Here is a 23834-nt window from a genome sequence, read left to right as displayed (position 1 = left end):
CACTGTCTTTCCTGCCAGTGGATTATTGTTGCGTCTCTCAGGGAACCATATATTTAGGTTGGAAAATGAAAGCCATCTTGTATTTCCTCCAGATAGTCACTTTGTCTTCATAAATTTACATTTGTCCCATTTGAATCTCCCTCCCGTCAGCCATTTGGACTGATGACTTAACACCACTTGCTGAGCTTGACTTAACTGGTGGAAGCAGTGCCTGCTGCATAGTGGGTGCATAGCAGATATTGTTTGGGTTGTAGGGACCACAGCTTTATTAGTAGGAATACTGCTGACAGTCATGCTTAGTATTTGTGTGGGACTTTGCGGTTTACCAGATGTTTTCCTGTGGGTCACCTCATTTGAACCTCTCCTGTTACCTTGAGGGTAGCTAACATCATCCTCATTTTACAGGACCCAGAGCTCAGTTGAATAAAGTCGAATGACTTGTCAAAGTTGTACCTCTAAAATCAGGTGGCTTTCTATGAGGCCTCTGCTTCCTGTTTTCCATACCTACCTCTCATGAGTAGAGGGAGTGGATTGAGGGTTAGGAGCACACTGGCCCACTCGGGAACTCCCATGGGGAGTGCACTGTCCATAGAGCCCTGAAGTGGTGCCCTCACTTGGGGAATTCTGGCCCTGTACACTGTGAGCCGCTATCATCTTTGTGTATTTGTTTAGCAGCTTTTGGATTTGGCTCTAGTCCACGGACATCCTAGGTAATGAAAACACCAAATATGCAAGCACAGGTTGTAGAGCTGCCCTGGGCTGCACTCACTGACAGCAGCAGAGTGACTGCTGGGGTGGGGGGACCTTGAATTGGAATTCAGCTGAGTTCTCACTGGGTTCAAAGTGAATGGGTTGTTTTTTATCTGTTAAGGGTCTCATAAATCAGAGCAGAAGGTATACATTTATTTTGAGGACTTCCTAAATTATGGACTGCTTGAGTTCCAATCTCTACTCTGCCATTGTGAACTTGGGCAAGTTCATTTACCTCTCTCTTCCTCTATTTCCTTAGCTGTCAAATGGGAAAAAATAGCACCTTCCTCATAAGATCTTTGTGCCAACTGAATGAGTTAATACAGATAAAGGAGTTATAATTGTGTGGTGCTTGGCAAAGAAAAGATGATGGTGAGCATTTCCTGTATATTCCTATTGTGGTATTGATGATGTGGGCTCTGGGGTGTATGTACATCTGCCTTGGCAAGATTGTTCAGTAGTGTTGAAGTAAGCCAATGGTGTGCACATAAACTGGTCAATGAAAAAAGAAAAGGGGAAAAAATCCTGATTGATAGTGTTTGCCAATTTCCATGGTGTGTACCGCTACATGGCCAAGCTATGGCTGGGAAGAGATGCACCTAATCTCACAAGTCAGTTGCACTGGCTCCAGGATACCACTGAGACAGGCCCTCAGGCTGTAAGATCATTGGAATACTTGCTTAATTAGAATGGCTCCCAGCTCACAGCCATCCATTTTTCTTTTGGTGTGACCCCATTACTTCGGCTGTGTTTCCAGTGACAGGACCCTCAGGCCATAACTGATTAATCTGGATTGGGCCAATTGATTTTCTTTACAGGAAGGTCAAACATCACTCTCTTTCTTTGGCCTGGAGGTTGTAGCAGAGTTATAAATGGTAGGTCTTCCCAAGAAGGTTTAGGATTTCCTGCTGCTGAGCTTCCTCTTCACTGACCTTGTTTAGCTCATCTTTTTATTCCTTGAGCTATCCAAGTAGGCCTGTAATACTTTCTCTTTTTGCTAAGTTAGCCAGAATCAGTTTCTTTTGCTTGCATTCTAAAGAATGATATGTTTTTAGTTGCACCATTCATCCATTGCTAGAATTGTATCTCTGGAAATTGCTCAGCATGGTCGTCTGATGTCCACACCAAAACCTTCAGAGATGGTAATAAGGCAGCCATGCCACTGATTAACAGCTCTGATTTAGACAGATAGGGCTCCTCCTGTTATTGGCCTTACCAGCCTGTGGCTTCCATCCTTAGGTCTTAGTTCAAACATCAGTGTCCCCTTTGTGCAAGCCAGGTTTGTCTTCATGCCAACAGATAGTTGAAGGGATAACTACTGTGTTCCTAAGTCTTCTCTGACACTGATTATTCCCCCATTCATAGGTTACATCCAAGCACACTTTCCACTGAAAGCCCAACAAAAGGGATGGTGGAAGGAGAGGTAGGGTATGTAAAATTTCACACTGGACTCTTCCAGGCCACCTTTAAACGTGAAGTTCATAAGGGTTAGAATTGACCAACTGAGCTTTTCTTTCCTTCTGTGGTCACTGAAGACCTCCAGAAGGACCTGGATCTTATGCCTGTTGGTGCTCATTTGTGAAACAAAGAGAATATCTTCCACCTATATCCTAAGGAAACAGTGTCCAGAAATGATTTCTATTCCCTGTCATCAAAGGAATGATCACTTAGTACAGACAATTTGGGTTCAACCTGATATTTATAAGGCAGCGTGTTTGGAAGTCTAGGCAATATTTAGGGGAAGGTCAAGCACCTTTCAAAGGGTAAGACAAGTTCCCCTCCATGCAGGGTAGAGGAGAACTGAAGAGAATGCTGCAGATGTATTTAGAGAAAGAGAAGAGATGCAGATTTCTTCTTCTTCAATCACACCCTAATTGTAACGATGCTGTCAATTAAAAGAATGTTTCGTAGACGTGTAATATGGAAACTATTTTTGAAAACAACATCAAATTTATAACCTTACATAAGGCTATTAAAGCGTTAATTACCATCATCATGATTTGATAAAAAGGCATTTTAACATCAAAAAGTAGGAAAGACTTTAATTTCAAAACAAGAGGCTACTGTTTTCTGGAAAGGGTGTTGACAATCGCATCTCAATAATATTTATCACCATATATCTGTTGTACACGTGTGTGTGCATTTGCATGGTTGTGTGTGTACATGTGTGCACATGTGCTTGTGAGCATGTGTATATAGCATGTGTGGGTGCACATGTGTGTCCATGTGGGATTGAACATACGAAACGTCAGCTCTAGCCAGTACCAGTCTTTGGGTTGGCAATTAGGAAATCACTTAATTTGACCACACTTTTACCTTGGAGATACTCAAACATTCCTGGAATTTTAGGCAGCTAGAAATAGGCTTAAATAAGCAAGGGAGAAATAATTTTAAATGACCCAATCCTCTCAGCTTTTCCTCAGACTCCTTCCTCCGTTCTGGAAGCTCCCTCCAGAGCCCCTCAAATCCCGTTCACCCTCCACACCCACCATCACTCCAGCCCTCTGAGAAGCCCACCCACATCATTCCAGGACCCAGGGAATTTTCTTCTTCATACAAACATGCATTTTAGCAAAATGACAAAGGGTTCAGGCTTTGGAGTCAGACAGACTGGGATTTAAATTCCAGTTCCATCATTTAAGAGTGATGTGTATGACATTGGACAATCTACTTAAACCTTAAAGCCTCAGTTTACTCAACTCTACAATAGGGATAATAACTTGGAAGATATTTTAAGAGGACTAAATGAAATGATGTATTTTACTTATGCCTCCAAAAATAGTAAATAAAATGTTAACTATTAATAACCGTTTATCCTCCATCCTAACAATGAAGTCATTAACCAGCTATTATTTATCTTCTCTTTGGGGATTTTAATTTTTCATATGCTTTTGCTTTCTTTACCAGAAGTGTTTACAATTCTTATCTGTCCCTGATCCCCCGTAGCACTCAGGACAGTATTTTTTCCGTAATCAGTTCTCTTTAGATATGGGTGGAGATTAAGACACTGATTGGCAACATTAGTCTTCTCTTCTGTGCTACCACCCATGGGTTTACTGTCCTCAGGAAGTCCTTTCATTGAGCCTATAAACAGTGTGACTTTGGAAAACCCCTTAAAAGTTCTGCAGCCCAGTTCTTCTTTGGTCCCTTACCTAGTGTCCAGTGCCCTGACGTTCAAATCTAAGGGAGGGGGTGTCCAGACCCTGTTTAGTGGAGCTGGGCGGCCGCAGGGCTCTCCAGGGAGATAGATGATCTGATCTGAAAGCAGTCAGTCAACCGACCAGTGTCACTGGGAGTGGTAACCAGTATCAGATTGGAGTCTGATGAACAGAATGTTTTCTCACTAAGTAGTTTTCCAGGGCCAGGGGCCCTCATTACAATCGGAGCTCAGTCCCCATTCCAGGCTTCTTGTCCACCCTTTCCCCACCTCCAATTTCTGTAACAGGTGCCACTGGACACTGAGTCAATTGCCTCTAGCAATCAGTCTTGGGTACATGTGGAATAACAGTTGGATATTGTAAAGAAGGAATTGCCTCAACTGTTTAAATATTGGAATGTAGAAAGTGATAAAGGATTTAAACTGTCTATGGGCATGTTTTATTAAAAATAACAAAGAAACAAATCAAGGTGGTTTTATTTCAGAAGAAAAATATTCGGTTGAACTATATGAAATTGCCAGTATTCAACTTTCTCATCAACAAAAAAGGGAACTTCATACCATTCAACCTAATAGTTATGAATATCAGGTTTGGTGTTTTTGTCTGTTTGTTTTTGAGCTTCTGGATGGTACTTGGCATTCAATATAACGAGCCCAGTGGGAAGGACTTTGAATCGGTTATCCCAGTATTCAAAACATATGCGTGGGAAATGTTCTGTGGATTGTTATATCCAGCCTTTGGATTGGTGAAACAGAATTCATAAATATCTTCCTTGCATGAGATTGCTGACGATTTAGTGTTTGTGTCTGACACCTTCTTCAGCTTTACTAAGAGATCTCAAATAATTGAAGAACATTTATTTCTCTTTTGTGGTGTCACTGGAGGGTTAGCCCATCTCTTGACTGTGGAGAAGCTCTGGGATCTGCTGTGCTATAAGCTCCGTGGAAGCAGGGAACTGCCTCTCTTGCTTGCCTTTTCATCCCTGGTGCCTAAAACACAGGCTCACTCGTAAATTTGTGCTGAATGAGTTGAGGAAAATGAAGAACTGGGCTTTGATCATCTGGATGTTTTTTTTCTTGCTTGTGTGGCTGGTAAACAGCCATCCCTAAAGAAGACGTTTAATTCTATTGCTTTTGGGTTGGACTTCATAATTTCACGTCAGAAATATTCCCGCTTCTAGTGATCCTTCCTCCTGGAGTGGAAATTCTCTTCTATGAGCCACAGGGCCACCCATGCTGTAAATCTGAGACTGCTTTCTGTGCCATTGTGTCTTGGGCTAGTTCCCTCACGATTCTTTCCAGATGTGAAGCGCTTTCAGGTAGTTTACCAGACTCCTTCATTCTTTATCCACTGTCTGGTTTCATGTTCCTGCACCGTCTGAGAAGGAGCACACTAGTAGTGTCCATGTATTTTATTCATGAATCCAGCGATTCCTGGTAACTAATAAATATAATTTCTCATTATCTCTGGATTCACTAGCTGAATGTTTCTTGAACCGGTTGCTTAGCAATGTAATGCTTTAGGTGTATATATCTGTATGTATATTTCAATACTTCTGTGACTTGTGCGCTGAAATTAATTTATGGTAATTGACTATGTCCTTGTACCTCCTTTTAGTTTAGAGATTATAATATGTTGGTGCGCCTTTGCATGAAGTCTTGCCAGGAAAATGGTCACGTGCATTTTCTTTCTTTTCTGTTGACACATTTGGCAAATGTAATTGTGCATTAGATAAGCTCATTGTATTTGTGTGATGACTTTTTAACAATTCCTTCACAACACAGAGCTGTAACAAATTTGTCCTTACTTCTTTCCTTTACAGTGTTGAACTGTACATGTCTAATCTCTGTCACTTGGACTGCAAGTATTTCCAGAAAAGCATTTCTCCCCAGTTTTCAGGCATGAAGTCTCCTTAGATTTATAATCTGTTTTATGCTGGGTGTTCCGTTGAGCAAATCTGTGACATGTAAGGAAACTATGAGAAGATCATTCATTTGGAAGCAACTGTATGTTCACTAAATGTCTGCTTTCAAAAACAAAAACAGATACTTAATACATAACAAACACTTCTTAACTTACCCTTTAGTACACTCAATGCTATATTTCGTGATAATTTGATTATCTAGGTTTTCATCAAGGAATGAAAAGTGTCAGCAGAAAGCAGAATAAAATGTGAAATATCCTAGTTTCCTTTGCATTGGAAGTTCTTCTGTGGCTAATGTTCGCTTTTATGAGCACCCTTTCTAGTACATTTTCATCATGTAAATTATAGAGGAGTACCTCCTTTGAAAAAAATGGGAAAGGACAGTATTTATTGCAATGGCCACGAGATGGCAGACCTAAAATCCAGACTTCTCAAAGTAGCTAAGACACTTAATGTCAGGAATTGCACTTGGAGGATGCTTTAAGTCATCAGCCTCACAGAGGAAGACTCCTATCGGGTATCTTGAATCCTTGTCCAGTTCCGTGGCAGGCGTAGGAAGGGAGAACAGTTTCACCTTGACGGGATCTGTTTAGCCCTCCTCCCTCTTCCAGGTTCCAGGCCTCCCTACACCTCTTCACCTGGCTGCCCCCATCCTCCCTAAAGACAAACTTCTCTGAGTTTCCTTCACCCTGCCTTTCTCCTTCCCAGGAAGAGGAACTCTCTCAAAGGAGCTGCTGCCAACAAACCCAATTTTATTTATTTCTCTTTAAAAAGATCTGCTCTATAGAATTTTAATTTGATTTTCTTTGAATGCTGCACCAGTAAAATTCTGGAATGTGCACCCTTCTGCACCTGTCCCTCTCATAGCAATGACATGACATTCTGTTTTGTTTTGCATTAGAGTTTGGCCTATGGCAGTATTCTATTCCAGGTAAACATAAACAAAGTGAGGTTTGATTTAATGAAAAAAAAAAATCCTTATTAAGAAGGGAAATATCTAGTTCAAGATACAGGACAACAATTTGCCATTCTATGTGAAGATTTACTAGCAAATCTTAGTAGTCTGTAAATATATAGTAGCGGGAAATTAAAATGTATTGTCTTTAGGGAAGCTTACCTACATATACACACATACGTCTCACTTACCAATAAGAAAAAACTAACTGATCATATGCACAAGAGCTAAGACTTGAAGTTAGTGATCTATTTTCTGGCAGTTGTTTATTTCCTAGAAAAGTGTTAATGCCATGACTCTCTTGAAAGTAACTCTTCACTCATTGACAATAAGTTTAGTTTATGTGGATGCTGGGCAAAGCTGTGTCCTGCAATAAAGTCCAGATATATTTGCTTTACTTATTACCAATTATCAGTAACCTTCTAGGGATTCCAGCTGGGTATATTTCACATAGAAAGCTGTCCTGGGAGAGTTAAATGGTCAACACTGAACAAGAATAACAAGAATAAATAAGCATCAAATTTCCTGAGTAATATCATCAAGATAGCAGAATAAGACATCCCCGGGAGCATTTCCTCTTAGAAACAGCTAAATGGCAGCTTCAACTTGCATGGAACTACGGAGAGTGATACAGATGGGAGAAAGTCTCCCCACATGCTGAATCGAGGAAAGGAAAGGAGAAAAAAAAAAGGTCTGAGAGAGGCAAGGTGGACTCGGACTTCCCAGTCCGGATCCCTCCTCTGTGCTCAGCGCCGCAGGATAAGAGACGCACAGCTGCAGCTGTTTGGCCTGGTGCCTCCTGCCATAGTCACCGAAACAGAGCCACCCCTGGCAGCACCCTGCAGTCCCATGCACTTTCGGGCACAGGAACCCAGGAACAAGACAGGGATGCCCACTGTCACCACTGTGGTTCAATGTTGTACTGGAAGTTCTAGCCAGAGCAACTAGGCCAAAAAAAAAAAAAAAAGAAATAAAAGACATCCAAATAGGAACAAAAGAATTAAAACTCTCCCTATTTGCAGATGACGTGATCTTATACATAGGGAATCCTTAAAAATCTGCAACAAAGCATCTAGAGCTAATAAATGAATTCAGCAAAGTGGTGGGGTGCAGCATCAACACAAAGGAATCAGTGGTGTTTTTATATACTAATGATGGTAAATCCAAAGAGTAAATCAAGAAAAAATTTCATTTAAAATAGCAATTAATAATAAAATATCCAGGAATAAATTTCCCAAGGGTGTGAAGGACTTGTGCATGTAAAACTCCAAAACATTGCTGAACGACATTAAAGAAGGCCTAAATAAATGGAGGGATATTCTGTGTTCATGGATTAGAAGACTAAATATTGTTAAGATGTGAATTCTACCCAAAGCTGTTCCATTCAATCAGATTCAATGCAATTCCATTCAAAATTTCAACAGTTTTCTATGCAGAAATGGAAAACCCAGTCATCAAATTCATATGGAATGATATGTGGCCCCAAATAGCCAAAACATCCTGAAAAAAAAAGAAGTTGGAATACTCACACTTCCTGATTTTAAAACTTATTACAGAACTACATGTTCAAAACAGCATGCTACTGGTACAAGGACAGACATATAGACAAATGGAATTGAATTGAGATTTCAGAACAAACTCTCACAATTTTCAATAACTAAGTTTTGAGAAGGCTGCCAAGTCCATTCAATGGGGAAAGAATACTCTTTGCAACAAATGGTGCTGGGAAAACTGGATAACCATATGCATATACAAATATTAGCTCAAAATGAATCAAAGACCTAAATATAATAAACAAAACTATTTAACTCCTAAAAGAAAGCGTTAGGAAACATCTTCAGGACTTGTGTTAGTCATTGGTTCTTGACTTGACACCAAAGGCATCAAAATTATAAACTTTTGTGAATCAAAGGACTTTATCAAGCAAATGAAAAGGCAACCCACAGAATGGGAGAAAATGTTTGGAAGCCATATATCTGAAAAGGGTTTAATATCCAGAATATAGTAAGAACTACTACAAGTCAACAACAAAAAAAAACCCACTTAAAAAGGGTAAATGACATAAATAGGCATTTCTCTATATACAAATGGCCAATACATACATGAAAAGATGTTCAATGTTATTAACTATCAGGAAAATGTGAATAAAAACCACAGTGAGATACCATCTCACACCCACCTTAATGGCTACTATCTTTTACAAAAGGAAAATAACAAGTGTTGGAGAGAATGTGTAGAAACAAGAACACTCATACATTGTTGGTAGGAATGTAAAATGGTGCAGCCACTGCAGAAAACAGTTTAGTGATTCCTCAGAAAGTTAAGTATAGAATTACCGTTTGATCCAATAATCCCACTTCTCAGTATATACCCAAAAGAACTAAAAATAGGGACACAAACATATTTGCACAGTGACCTTCATAGCAACTTTACTCACAATTGCCAAAAGGTGGGAGAAACCCAAGTGTCCAGCAACAGGTGAGTGGATAAACTAACTGTGGTATACCCATACAATCGAATATAATTAAGCGATAAAAAGGAGTGAAGTTCTGCTGCATGCTACAACTCGGGATGAACCTTGAGGACATCATTTTGAATGAAGTAAGCCAGACACAAAAAGACAAATACTGTATGATCTCACTTATAGGAAATACGCAGACCATGAACATTCATAAAGTCAGAAACTAGAATACAGGTTACCAGAGGCCTGGTGGGGGAGATGAATGGGGAGTTAATGTTTAACTGGTACTAAGTTTCTGTTTGGGATGATGGAAAAGTTTTGGCAATGGATGATGGAGAGGGAGAAAAAAACTTTGTGAATGTAATTAACACCACTAAATCATATATTTGAAAAGGCATAGAAAGGGAAATTTTAGGTTGTATATAAGTTAACACACATACACACACGTATACACAATGTAGACCTGAACCACACAGAGTGAACCCTAATGTAAATTGTGCACTAAAGTGAATAGCGTAATTATAATAATATTTGCTTAATCAGTTATAACACTAATGCTAAATTTTAATAATAGGAAAATTGTGGGTGTGAGAGGAACGCTGTACTTTCTGCATGAATTTTTGCAAACCTACAACTGGTGTAATTAAAAATAAATAAAGAAATGAACAAGCATCTTCTAACATTACAGGCTAGAGCAGAGTGTGGTAATGGGTCAAGGAAGTGCCTTTGTTTCACTTGCCTTCCCTGCCTTTCAAGTTTATCAATTTTAAAAGAAAAAAAAAGAAATTAAATGGAAGATTTTTTTTTTCTTGCTTTAAAGTTGTTTAACTTTGGTTAGATTTTTGTACTTGACCTTGACTTTTAAAAGGTCACTTTTCAGAACACATTTCAATTTCTCATATTGCCTGAAGTCTTGTCTTGCCCATTTCTGCGTGGCCTTTCCTTTTATTTTGGGTGGAATGATATTGAACAGTTATTGATCAAGTTGGATTCCAACTTCTTTGTACACAAACTCTTTTCCACTCTCAAGTTTTGTTTTCTCCTTTAAATATGTGAAACAGACCAGCTCATGAAGTCAAATGTGCAGCTTAACAGAAATCAATTGCAGAGGCTTCTCTAAGAATCTGTCTTGGAAGTAAGAGACCTATTAAGCAAATTTGATGTAATACGAAGGGGAGCCTAGTAGAAAATAATGCAAAACTTGCAACTTTAAATTTTATTGATGTTCATCTCATATAATAATAATAAATTTAAAAATTTTTGCATGGTCATGTCAGGCACTGAACAAAATCTTTATATGCATTATCACACTTTTGCTGATAGCCTTCTTAGTTCATTTATGAGGAAACTTAAGGTTCAGAGAAGTAAAATAACTTGCTTAAGGGTCACAGAATGAAAGGGTGTTCCTGAGATTCAGACCCAAACATATTCAATTCCAAAGATCAGGCATTAAATCAGCATTTTTCCTCTGAAGGATTTGAGCAATATTTTATTTGTGTCTTCAAGTTCAAAAATATTATAATAGTATAAAAGTACTTTCTTTTTCCAATAAAAAACATTTTTATAAATTAGGTACATAATAATCAGTAGTGCTTCACACATGGCCTCTGCCAAGACCCGGAGAACGGTGCTTCTCATCCGTCATTGCCTCTTTATCACATTTCCAAAAGGAAGGCATCAAGAGACCAGTTTTGGATGGGGGCAGCCGTTCTTGCTCATGTGCATGCTCCTCTGGCCTTGGACATTTCCCCTGTGAGGAAATCAGTTGGCCTCAGTCTCATCAACACGCTTTTGCCGTGGGATGTCCTGAAGCCCATGGTGCCGACACCTCACAACTTCCTGGTCCAGTTGCACTTGGGGGGAGCTAAGGATGAGTCCATGTTTCCTGGGTTATGCGCTAAGCAAGGAGCAGGGTCAAAGCTGGTGCATGGAGCGAAGAACTTCCAAAAGACCCTGTGGTCCCTGTGTTAGGAAATTCCAGGCGTGTGCTCTTAGATTTCAGAGACAAAATTCTCCATCATTGGCGTAAAATGTTTCTTAAGTTCCATTTTAGGTGGGCAAGGGAAAGACAACTGCATTAAGGAATCTGGGCTGCCAAAGTCTGGCCTTTCCAAATCCAGTCTATTTTTCGTCCTTGCTGAAACTCCTGCTTGTTCAAATATATCTCACCCTGCAGGCCCCACCTCATGCAAGCTGCTGCTCTTGCCGCATAGGGCTTTCTGCATACACCATACATCATTCTGCTGGTGGGTACTGTTGATATTAATTGGAATCAAAAGCCTTTTCTTTCTCAAGATGCTGTTTGAAAATGCAGCCTTTAAAATTTAGGCAATGGGCAGCTCCAGGGTTGACTAGGGGATCACAGCAAACATTCCCGACCCCCACCCCTGGGGTGAGAGAGAGGCTGTTTTGAACAGGCTCTTTCGTCACCGTCTGTCTTAAGTCACCTCCTACTGAACTTACGGTGGAAGATTCAGGGTCATGAGGGAAAGAAAACAGTAATTAACTGGGAAAAGTTGATTGAGCCGAATTTTTTTTTCCCACAGTACAATTAGAACATGACTGCGTGCTGGGCACCGTACATAACATAGTTTTCCCCTCATATGTCATCATCCAAACATTTCTCAGCACGGCACATTTTTCTAAGCATCTGCTTTTGTAATCGAATGTGTGGCTAAAGATGGGTCAGCTAACTAAAACAAGAGCCCACCAGAAAAACGTGTTATGTTTCTCCCTCAGTGCAATTTATAACAGTTCCTGATTGGCCTGCCTCATTTTGCAACTTTCCTAAAATTAATTTTAGACCTTTCTCAGAGCTCAAATCATCGTTAATAGAAATTCACCAACAGGGAGTGAAATAGAAATGTTTATAAAGCTCCCTTTTAAATTGACGGTGATAAGTGACGTAGGGATATATTGGCATTAGAGAACTTTGGGTCTCTTTTTTGTGAGGGTTAGCTACAAGGCAACACTCAAAAGAAGGCATTTATCTTGGCAGGAGATGCCCTTCAGCCCTCTCTTTCATTTTCTATCAAGGAGGTTTTTTGTTTTTTTTTTTCCAGAGTGGCTTAAACCTTCTTCTTCTTCTTCTTCTTTTTTTTTTTTTTTTTTTTTTTGCTGTTTTATTAGCTGTATCTTGACTACCTCCTACAAACTGAATGACAGTTTAGGGTTATTAAATGTGTTCTTGTGCGTATTTTTATCCATTGTTAACCCTGACTGAATGCTTGTGAGGGCACAAAATTCCCCCCTTTTTCCCTCCGTTGTTGCCCATATTTGTTAAAGAAATTATTCCCCTTGACGTTTGTTTAGGCTGCACTTTGATAAAATGCTGTCTATGGTCCACTTTCTTAGCTTGGCATTCAGCAGACTCTTACAGATTTATTTCTCTTTGCATTATCTTATCTTCCTTCCTAGCGTATTTGGGCTTCCTTTTTATATTTTAAGCCACATTTTGGGGCATAGATAGATGACTTCGGTAACTGTATACTGGCACATTGCAGTGTTAGAAAAATAATTTTGCATGGCTTTGGCATTTTTATATGCATATATATATATACACATATAGTCTAAGGATGTGTATATATGTATTCTTTCTTAGCTTCCTGTGGTCTTTGAAAAAGCAAAAAGATTAAGTGATGAATGTAATTTCATGCTTATAGGAACTTTCTTCAGGTTGATGAGACAGTAACAATTTCTGAAACAATGTAAGTCTGTCATTGAATCTAGAAGGTGATACACTTAGTGAGGTTAATAATAAAGATTTTTATTTGTGTTTCCAATTTATGCCCAAGGATCATGTCATTGATACTTTGTACACTTAAGTAGTTTTTTTAAAAAAACGAGGCATCATAACTGCAAATATTTCAGTTTTCCCCATTTTTGAATGGCTGAAACAAAATTCCTTGTAGAATAAAATAGCAAGACATTTAATTTATGCTTCCTAATCTATTTCAATGATTGCCATTATCTCAAAACCTACTTCCGTGTGTTTTCAGAAAAATATTTGTCTTAGATGCTTTAAGTCAGTTTATCAGCAAATTGGCTCATGGGAAATGTCAAAGTGTAGAATCTGATGTAGGGCTGGCAAAATGAAGTTAATCTTTATAAAACTTAGAATAATTCTCCCCCACTCTAAAAATTTTGACCTTTAAAGCAGGGGTAATGAATTTTCATAACTGTACAGAATTAGCTCACAGTGACTTAAGTTATTAGCTAACATATCAGCTTAATAAAGACTTATTTTAAACTCATTTTATAAAGCAGAGTTTATTGCTTTTAAAAAACAAATGTAATGGCTCTGTCAGACTAGCATAAAGAAAATACTCTGCCTGGCATCCCTGGTACAAGTAGGTAATGATCAGATATAACTTTTTAATGTTCAGAACACATTTCTGAGCATGCTAAACTATGAAATGCCTGTATTTTCCTAGTTCTATATACTTTCATTGTCTTCTATTAATTACTCTTTGACTTAAAATGAATTGAATTATTGAATATAGATTTAAGTCAAGGCATTTTGGTGGAAATTGTGATTCGTTTATGGTCATCATTTTAACTGAGGCTTTTAAAAAAATATATAGTATTTGTTCACTAATTTTATTCAGACCTCTATGATTGTATAATGTCAGTATTTATAAAACAGATTTGTTATCCAAAGCGAAACAAAACAAAGAAAAACAATTCAATAAGGAAAAGCTTACAAAGAGCAAACTGGAGTATTTTGTATGAATTAATGTTGAAGAGTGACTTTAAATATGCTTTTATAAATATTTTAAAAATATTTACAAGTTTGATAATTAAGAATCATTAGATTTGGGGCTGATTTTAATAACATCTGTAGAAAATTAGAAAATGGTGTATGTTTTTCTCTGATGGACAGGAAACCAAGAATTAAAAATTAACTTATTGAGATTTATGATGGTATTAAAAAGAGGACAAGTATGTGCTTTATTCTACAAAGCATAAGTTATAGAATTATAGGGGAAAAGGAATTATCATGATCATTTTTTTTGTATTGCTGAGGCCTTTTAACAGTTACTAAAGGTATATAATTCTGAATGTTGACCTGGAAGAGGAGAATGTTTTAAAGGGGGCCACAAGTAGACATAGGGGGCCAGGTTAGAAGATTTCTGCAGTTGTCCAGGTGGGAGATGATAACAGATTGTACCAGAGGCCGTGTGCGTGTGTGTGTGTGTGTGTGTGTGTGTGTGTGTGTGACAGTCTTTGTATAGAGTGAGAGATACAGAGAGAGCAAAAACACATGGGTGGGAAAATGAGCAAATTTCACATCTGCTAAGATTTAGAGCATGCACCTATAGTTTACTTCGTGGCTTAAAAGCTTCACTTACAATTTTTTAATGTTTATTCTTATAGTGTTTTGTGGAAAGAAGGAATCATGCAGAAAAAAAAAGTAAAAACTACTCTATCCATCCCACCCGCATGAAATGATGATTTTGATATCATTCCTTTCAGTTTTATTTCTATGAATATAGTTTTATATTTTGGGGATCTTATTGTAGATATGCTTACATGGAGAACTGTGAAGGGTCTGGGACTGTCCCCGTCGGCATGTGAACGGGTTAGCCTGCCTCAGTTTCCTGGATGCTGGCAGATGAGAAGAGAATTCTGGATCAGAGAAAAGGGGCTTTATTGTTCATGGCAAAAGAGAAGCCTCAGCATATTTATGTCAGTTCCCCTTGTTCTGAGTTACAGACGGGCCGGTTTAATGGCTGAATATGCAGTAGGTTGCATGAGGAGAACAACCCAGAGCTTAGGGAACTTAACCTCTTTTAAAATGGATAGTAAACATGCCCACTCTTTGCTCTGAAAGGGGAAAATAACTTTATTATGCAGGACATTAAGCATGTGTGCCGGTTTGAAACTGTTATGGACCCCAGAAGAGCCATGATCTTTTAATCCAGTCATGTTGGGTGGAACCTTTTGGTTGAGTGTTTCCATGGAGATGTGACTTACCCAGCTGTGGATGAGACCTTTGATTAAATTATTTCCATGGAGATGTGGACTTTGCACATTCAAGGTGGGTCTTAATTACGTCACTGGAGTCCTCTAAGAGAGCTCATGGACAGAAGAGCCTCAGAGAAGCTAAGAGAAACAGTTTGGAGAGAAACTAAGAGCCGACACAGAGATGCTTGGAGACACTTTGAAATGCAGACAGAAGGATGTTTGGAGATTCTAAGCTAAGGGACGAAGCCCAGAGTTTGCCCCAGAGAAGCTAAGAGAGGACCCCCTAACGCTTAGAGAGAAACACCCTGGGAGAACAAGCACTATGCACAGGACCTGAGAGAGAGATGCTAAGAAAGACAGAATCCCAGAGACATTTTGGAGAAACCACTTTGAAACCAGAACCCGGGAGCAACGGACCAGCAGACACCAGCCACATGCCTTCCCAGCTGACAGAGGTGTTCCAGATGCTATTGGCCTTCCTTCAGTGAAGGTATCCTCTTGTTGATGCCTTAGTTCAGACACTTTTATGGCCTTAGAACTTAGGTTATTTGTAACCTAATAAATCCCCTTTATAAAAGCTGATCCATTTCTGGTATTTTATATAATGACAACATTAGCAAACTGGAATAGCATGTATATCCCCTGTTCCTGGGGAAGACACAACCTCCATCTCCCAAAGCAGTTTGCTGTACAAATAGCAAATAGCAAATACTATCCTTGAAAAGATTGTCAGAAAAGCAGACGGTGCCACTGCGTGTAAAGCATGCAGCACTGGTACAAGACAGTTGCAAAGAATTGTTTTCCGACAAACACGAACATTTTCTTATGTCAAGACTTATTCCTCAGCATTTGGAATGGCTGTATATAGCTGTAAAGAGTCAGTCATAGGGGTGTGGCACAATTTACCACATCCCTTCCCTGCCTCCATTTTCCTAATATTGGTCTTTTAAGTTGTTTCCATTAAAAAAATAAGCATTTCAGTTTTGGAAAGAGTGAGGTAAAATATTGCAATCACTGAATGGGTTATAGCTAAGTGTAGAGTGGATCGTAAATGCATTCTCCCTGATTGGAAGTCCTTTAAGCCCCTTCTGCTTGGCCTTACATATCAGTATACACTAGCTGTGAGCGGCAAATTTGTCTGTTGTCTCAGGATGTTATCCAGAGCAAGACAGGTGCTGTGATGCTGGATGCTAATGCTGCTCCTGGTGGTCCAGCCTGCACTGGTTTTCTTCTGGAAAGTGGAGATATTTCCTGACAGGTTATGCTGCTCATGTGTCTGCCTAAGTCTTTGACAGAATCTCCTTCTGCTTGGCACTGGTGGGCCCAGAAAAATCCAAAGAAATCTCGGCCTTGAAAAGGGGGAAAATCTGAGATCCACATAAAGACCATCTCATCCAAACATCTGGAGGAGGACCTCACTGGTGACTAAAGAAAGGCAGAACAAGATCATGACCAGGTTTTAGTCCTGGGACTTGTATGCATGGGAAGTACCCAACTGGGTGGCTGCCCTGGGGCTGTGAGGTCTAGAATTTGTAAAAGTGGCACAAACAGTGGGGACAAAACTTCATTGGCAGAAATAAGGACTAAATGAAATACGTCAAGGAAAGCCATTTTCTAATCAAAAAGGGTGTCAGAAATTCCAGGTCAAAATCCATGACAGAAGTGACCATAAAGTGAGACCGAAAAGATGGGATGAGGCAACTTCAAAGCTTTTCTGAGTAAGCAGTGATCAGAGATTAGGCAGGAGGCAAAGCATCGTAATTTTAAGAAGATGACAGGAAGAGGTGAACAGTGGTGTCTTCAAAAGCTTGTAAAAAGTAGCTAATCATTTACTCATTCAGCAAACATTTTTGAGTACTTACTACATACTCAGTGCTCTTCTAGAGACAGACAATCAGTGGTGAACAAGACAAGTAAGGTTCCTGTTTCATGGAGTGTCAAGTGTAGAAAACAAACAAATATGTGTCTGAGACTATTTCAAAAAGTGAAGAGTGTGATGGAAAAATAAAATAAAATGTAATGTGATAGACCAGTGACTTGGGCATGAGGTGGAAGGTGGAGATGCACTGTTGGAGGAGCGGTTAGAGAAGACCTCTCTGTGGAGGATCCATTTGAGCTGAGACCTGGATGATAAGACGCTGTGTGAACATATTCTAGTCTTAGGAAATGGCAAAGGCAGAGCTTATGTGGTGAGAAGAAACATTACATTTCCAAGGCCTAGAAAAGAGTTCTGAAACAAAATGAGGCCAGAGTTTAATGCTCCAGGAAGGAGAGGGGACAAAAGGACCACAGAGAGAGGGTGGTGACCAGTTGGTGTAGCGTTTCATGTGCAAGAAGGGGTCTAGATTTCAAGCCTAATGGGGGGCCCAGTGGATTTTGCAGGTAAAAAATAGTGGAATATGGATTTATGTTTTTATGGATTACTTTGGTTTCTGTACCAGGGACACTAGTGAGGAAGCTTTTGCAGTGGCCCAGGCATGTGATGCTGGTGGTTGAAGAAGTTTGGCAATAGGAAAAGAGTTTAGATAAGGGATCTATTTTCTTTTTCTTTTTCGTTTTCATTTTTTGGACTTTCATTTCTTCAACTTGCCACCCAGATACAACTGCTATTGATATTTTGTTGTATTTCCTTCCAATGTACTTGGGTTTTTTTCATAGATGAGATCATTTGGGGCGTAAAGTTTTGTAGTTTGCCCTCATTGCTAAATAATATAGCCATAAATATTTCCCCACAATAATGTTCATCTCTGTCATCATTAAATGCTGTGTAATGTGTCATTTTTTTTCTATCATATTTTACTTACTCTCATAGTGTTTCTAAATTTTTCACTATTATAAATTATAAACTCTAAGATGACCACAATTTCTTACATAAAACCTTATCCAAGTTTCTAGCCATGTCCCTAAGGCATGGACATTTTTAAAGGCTGCTGATATACATTGCCAAATTGCTTTCCAGAGATATTTAATCCAGCTATGTTCCCACCAAGAGAAGGGGATTTATCACTGCGCCCATGCTAGCAATGAGAATTATGAAGTTCAGAATCCTTGCTAATTTGATTGGTAAAAAAATTCTGTCTCACTTAAATTTAAAATTCATTGATCCAAAATGATGTTAATTTATTCATCTCACTCCTTTTTTTGAATTTTTCTTTATACATTTTTGTTTTTTAATTTATTTTAGAACATGTCAAAACATGTATATGTCTAATTTATATTATGATAGATAAACACTAATTTATCCACCACCCAGTTTAAGAAATAGAATATTTTCATACCTTAGCCATCTCCTCGGTACCCCTTCTAAGTGTGTTTTCTTCCCTCTTTCTGAGGTAACCACGATTTTGACATTTGTGGTAATTATTTCCTTAATTTTCTGTCTAGTTTTACCACCTATGCATGCCTCTCAAAACAACAAAATTTGCTTTATAGTTTTTTGAAATTTATATAAATGGCATTTATATAAATGGTGTATTTTCAAGTAAAATTGACTGAAGTTGTCAATGGATTGGCTCTGGAGGGGGAAGGAAGAGAAGAATCAAGAATACTTCTAGGTTTAGGGCTTGGATTCCTTGGTAGATGATTGTATCATTACCAAGGAAGACTGAGGAAGGAATAGTTCTGAGTGGGTTAGCAGGGGAGTATTTCTAATTGTATCAAAAATGGAAAGGGGACCCCAGTAAATATTTCTGACTAACTCCAAAAGAAACTCTTGCATGATAAAAAAAAAATAATAATAGTACTTGATATTGAAATTTCTGCTCAGTTTTATTGGGTTGTCTTAGGTACCTTGAACTTTATTTGGCAGATAGATAAATGGATGGAGGGATGGATGCATGGATGCGAGATGGATGGGTGGTCACACAGATGAATGGAAGAATGGATGATGGATAGATGGATGGATGGATGGATGGATTAAAGAGTCTTATTAGTAAATGTTCTGATTGATTTCCTCTCATTTCTTTACTCTTGGTTCCATATGAAGCTGTATCTATGGAGCCATAGAAAGCTGCTTCTCTCAAATGACACAGTGTTTGGGTCTTAGGAATTCTGACCCAAACTACCTTGCCCATTCTGAGGGTCAAGGAGGTGGTTGGTCTTAATTATTATTCATAATTCTTTCCCATTGAGATGATACTCTGTGACTCATTACAACTATAAATGCCTGTAGGATTTTTTTCTTCACCTTATAAAAATGATCATAATAATCTTTATTTTACCAGACAGGAAGCACTGCTAGCGGCAATCAGTGAGAAAGATGCAAACATTGCCTTGCTGGAATTGTCTGCCTCCAAAAAGAAAAAGACACAGGAAGAAGTCATGGCCCTCAAGCGGGAAAAAGACCGACTAGTGCATCAGTTAAAGCAGCAGGTGGGGCCTCCTGCACGAAAGGTGTGTTTTGCTGGGTTTGGGAGCTTGGGTGCTTTCCCTGGGTTTAGCTATTCTTCATTTTCCCATGTCCATCCCGCAGGCTCCAGCAGCTAAAATCAGGTAGGAGTGAAATGGCCCAGGTTGTCGCTGGAACACCATTTTACTGCTTTTCGGTGTTTATGTGCATGTTGTGTGGCCTTGTGTAGTTTGCAACCAGCGCTATTTTCCTTTCTTTTGTATTAGCATCATCTCCTCAGAAGCAGACCTCAGCTCTTCCTTCTAGTGGACTTTATTTGACTTCTGACTAAATCCTAGAGACTCCTCATTAAATTCTGGGCACCTTTTTTTCCTGTTGAAACTGTTGCATTCTGTCTTCTTCACTTTCTGGCCCCACAGTATCTCCCCTCATCCAGTTCTTTAGGTTTCTTTCTTTCCATACTTCCAACTTTGGTTCTTCAGCTATTTCTCCCAGAACCTTTTGGCCAAGGAACACTCCCAGCCCTAGCACTGCCAGATTGTGCTTGGAGACTTCCCCAACCATTATTTGGTCTAATTTTTTATCACCTGTTTGCCTTATTCTGTGTTTTCCTCTTCTCTAGGTTACTATATTTCTTTTGAGGGGCAAGGAAGGAGGGACATGGTCCTAACTTGTGTAGAAATTTCTTTCTTTTTGGAGGATTTTCTGAAAGTGGCTTAAATGGGAATAATGGTGCCCAAAGCATATTGAAAAATCGCTCCTGAAAAAGTCTTCTGATGTTATTTCGTCATTAAAAAAAAAAAAAAAGACAAAAACAAAAAAACAGAAAACCTTGGGGCCTTTGTAAGCAATGGTTAAAAGATCTTCACTCAGATTCTAGATTCATTATGAAACCCATTCAGCAGAGGTTGTGGCTCACCATTCTCACAAGGTGGCTGCCACTTCTTAACAAGGGTCACATGTGACTCTGAAGGTCTCTAAATGCCACATGATTCCCACCTGGACTGTGTCCCCGGCAATTACCATCACCAGTTTGGATCTCTGCCTACAAGGGTGTCTCCGCTGAGCACCTGGTGCAGGGTCAGTGGAAGGGAAGCCAGAAGAGAGAATCCCCTCCCCTTATAATCGGGCTAGCCCTTTCCTTCCTCAGGGAAAAGGCATCCTCTGGCCCTGAACCAGAGCCCATTTCTCATGGGGCTGCCTTGCTGAGAGAGAGAGAACACTGCCATGCCTGCGTGCCCTCTCCTTACAGAGGGAGGGTCCCAGCCACTGCCAGGCATTGGCGCCATTCCACAGAGCGGCATGCCTCACGAGCGCCGGCCCCAGGGACTGGGGACCGCTTACATATGACCTCCTTGTTTGGGGCTGTGCATCTTCTACCCTGGGTTTCCCACCCACTTGGCCATAGAGAGTCAATATGAGCCTCCTTCTTTGCTTTCCCCTAATTCCTATCCTGTGCCCACTGTGCCCTCCCTTTCTGCACCTAACCATTGTAGCTTTCTCCCACAGGTGTCTGTGTATAGACCTAAGAAACAGCCCCCGATTTCGAATATACCATGCACTTGTGATGCTGGCTACAGCCCAGATATTACTGCCAAGTACCACGGGTCCAGCTACGATGCATACATGATCCAAAAGTCTCAGGTCAGTCAGCTGTTAAGGAAACACCTGCCCCCTCCGTGCCTATCCAGATCTCTGCCTCTTCTGATGATTTCCAGTACTTAGTGGCCATCAAGTCTGAAACCATAGATGATGGCTTAAATCATATCATATAGTATGATTTCGTTTATGATGTACTTGCCCATGCTTCCAGACTTGGTGGCCACCCTGTAGGATCAGCTTCTCTGAACTGGTCTGGTGGATCTGCAAAGCCAAGACTTCGCTGTCAGACATAGTGGATGATTTTTGTTTTCTTTTCTTGTCTCTTGGACCGTTTTTCTTTCTGTATCTTCTTCTACTTTTGCCAATAAGGACTTTTTTTTAAGCCTGCTTTTTTTCCCTTCTTTCTCAGCATCATGAAAATGTACTCCTAGATTCCGGGAAGGATTGAGTGTAGCCCTTCAATTTGCTCCTGGGAAACAGCACAAAGCCCTCATTATTTGCAACAGGCTTGGTTTTAGGTATCATGGGGCACATTTGGGAAACCCAGACCGTGCCAAGTTGGTCTCCTACCTGGGCTAAAGCAGCGTCTGAAGGGCTGCTGTGAAGAAAGAGGCCGTGAAGGAGGAGGTTGGGCTCCTCTGTGATTGAGATTTGAAATCCGTCCCTACACCCTGCCTACCACAGAGCAAGAAAAATCACATGAATTTATTTATCCTTATTATAAACAGTAATGATTCTAACTATAATAATTAATTTACTTATAAAAGCTACCCTGTTTTATTGAGAGTTTACTCTGTGCCAGGTCGTGTACCCGGTGTCCCCCAGGGACTTTCTGTCACAGCAGCCAGGACTAGCTACCTTTTCTAGGGGCTTACCTGAGGCTCAGAGTGTGGAAAAGCCTACTGCACAGCTGCTGAGAGATGGAGCTTAAGTTTTGGATAATCTGCCTAGTTCTACACATATCCCACCAGGTTCCCCAGGGAATTCAAGGCAATGAGCAAAAGGGCATTCCCAGAAATCGTGATGTCGCCTTATCTTAGGAAATGTGGAGTCGATGCAAAGAAGAAAAAAATAAAAACTAAAAATGTTCTTTAACCATTCTCAAAGAGTGGGTTCTGCCTTGTTGTTCTTAGACTTAGGCTGTTTGATCACATCAACTAGTTGACGTCATCACCACCAACCCTCGAGGTAATTTGTTTGTGTCATAGTTCTTTTGCACACACCTGGGAGTCATAGCTCATTGGAAACACATTGCTGAACTATGGCAGAAAAAGCAGACAGATGTTGGTGCCTAAGACTTCCTTGTCCTGCTTCCCCTAAAACCCCAGCCCTTGGGAGATCTGCGTGCGAATCCTAGACTCCAGCTCCCAGCTTGCGCTGAAGAGGACCATAGTGGTCATTAAGTTTGCCTTGGTCTGTGCATGTAGCCCACATAGACATCGACCAGGGTGGGCACCCTGGGAGGTTGAGTCCTAGACCCCAGTTGTCATCACTGGTCTAGGCAGAGCAGATCTCTTGCAGCAGCTGAGGTCAAAGGAAGGGGAAGGCCTTGGGTCTGGGTGCTCACCTACCCAGTGTTCAGAGGGGAGACTAAGGCACATTATGGAAGGTCTCTCCACTGCCTATGCCATCTCTAGTGACTGAAAATCAAAAACTCATTCAACAACTCCTATATAGTAGGTGCTCAATAAATATATGTTGTATGAATGAATGATTATCACATGCCAGGCTCTCTGCCACCTGGTTTATGTAATCATAAGTTTACATGCATTATCTCTTAATGTTTTCTCCATCATCAGCCAACCAATTTACTGAGCACCTACTATGTTCCATGCTCTCTGCCACATGCTGGGGAGTCAGCCACGGCAGATATTGTACCTGCCCCAATGAGGAGAGTATCAAGCCCATTTGTGAGTTGTCCGAACCAAAGCTCTGAGATACCAGATGGCCCAACCATCATCATACTACTCATACCTGGCAGTATCAGGGTTTGGCCCAGTGCTATTGGGATGTATTTCACTTTGCTCTAGATGAGCCAAACACTGTCTTCTGAAAGTCACACAGTGAGCCATAGATCAACCCTCCATTCATCACAGATGCCATCAGAAAAACCCAGTTCCAGTGCCTCGGCCTGTGCTACCATGCTGCCCAGGGGCATGGGAGTGAAAGGGGATGGGTAGCTTGGTGAGACCAAGGACTATGTTTGAATTAAATTCAACAAGTATTTATTGTGTGCCTACTGTTTGCTAGGCATTGTTCTAAGCATTTGGAAGATATCAGTGATTAAAACAGACAAAGATCTTTTCCTCATGGAGCTTACTTTTAAATGCAGAGCTATAGGCAATAAATTATGAATATAATAATTGAGTAAATTACTTGGCATAAAAAATATGTAGACAAGTTTAAGGGTGAACAGGAATTGCAGGGTAGGATTAAGGAGCTCGTGACCATTTTAAATAGGGTTAACTGGGTGGGCCTTGATGGGAATGAAATGAAACATTTGAGGAAAAGCGTAAAGGAAGTGAGGTAGTGAACCATGCAGATAACTGGAGAGAAGGTGTTCCGGGCAGAAGGAACAGCCCATGCAAAAACTCTAGGCATGCAGATGAGTTTTGAGAAAGCAGGGAGGCCAATATGGCTGGAGTGGAATGGACAAGGAGGTGAGGAGG

The 23834-nt window shown here is 40.1% G+C and overlaps 1 protein-coding gene across 8 annotated transcripts in view; it reads left to right on the top strand.

The window, feature by feature from the left end:
• Nucleotides 1-23834, top strand: part of ERC2 (ELKS/RAB6-interacting/CAST family member 2) — a 1046379-nt gene that overhangs the window by 795276 nt on the left and 227269 nt on the right. For 6 of the 8 annotated variants that reach the window (XR_005210796.1, XR_005210797.1, XM_037798506.1 and 3 more), the window contains one exon: nucleotides 19439-19607. Coding sequence is in view for 6 of the 8 variants with exons in the window: in XM_037798506.1 (XP_037654434.1) it covers nucleotides 19439-19607 (169 nt within the window). In the remaining 2 variants the exon portion in view is untranslated. The remainder of the gene's footprint in view (nucleotides 1-19438; nucleotides 19608-23834) is intronic. The other 2 variants (XM_037798515.1, XM_037798533.1) reach the window with 1 other exon arrangement.

The sequence above is a fragment of the Choloepus didactylus genome, chromosome 1, assembly GCF_015220235.1.
Source record: "Choloepus didactylus isolate mChoDid1 chromosome 1, mChoDid1.pri, whole genome shotgun sequence".
NCBI classification, from domain to species: domain Eukaryota; kingdom Metazoa; phylum Chordata; class Mammalia; order Pilosa; family Megalonychidae; genus Choloepus; species Choloepus didactylus.
Note: the sequence above shows the minus strand (reverse complement) of the source record. Positions and strands in the feature narration are given on the sequence as shown.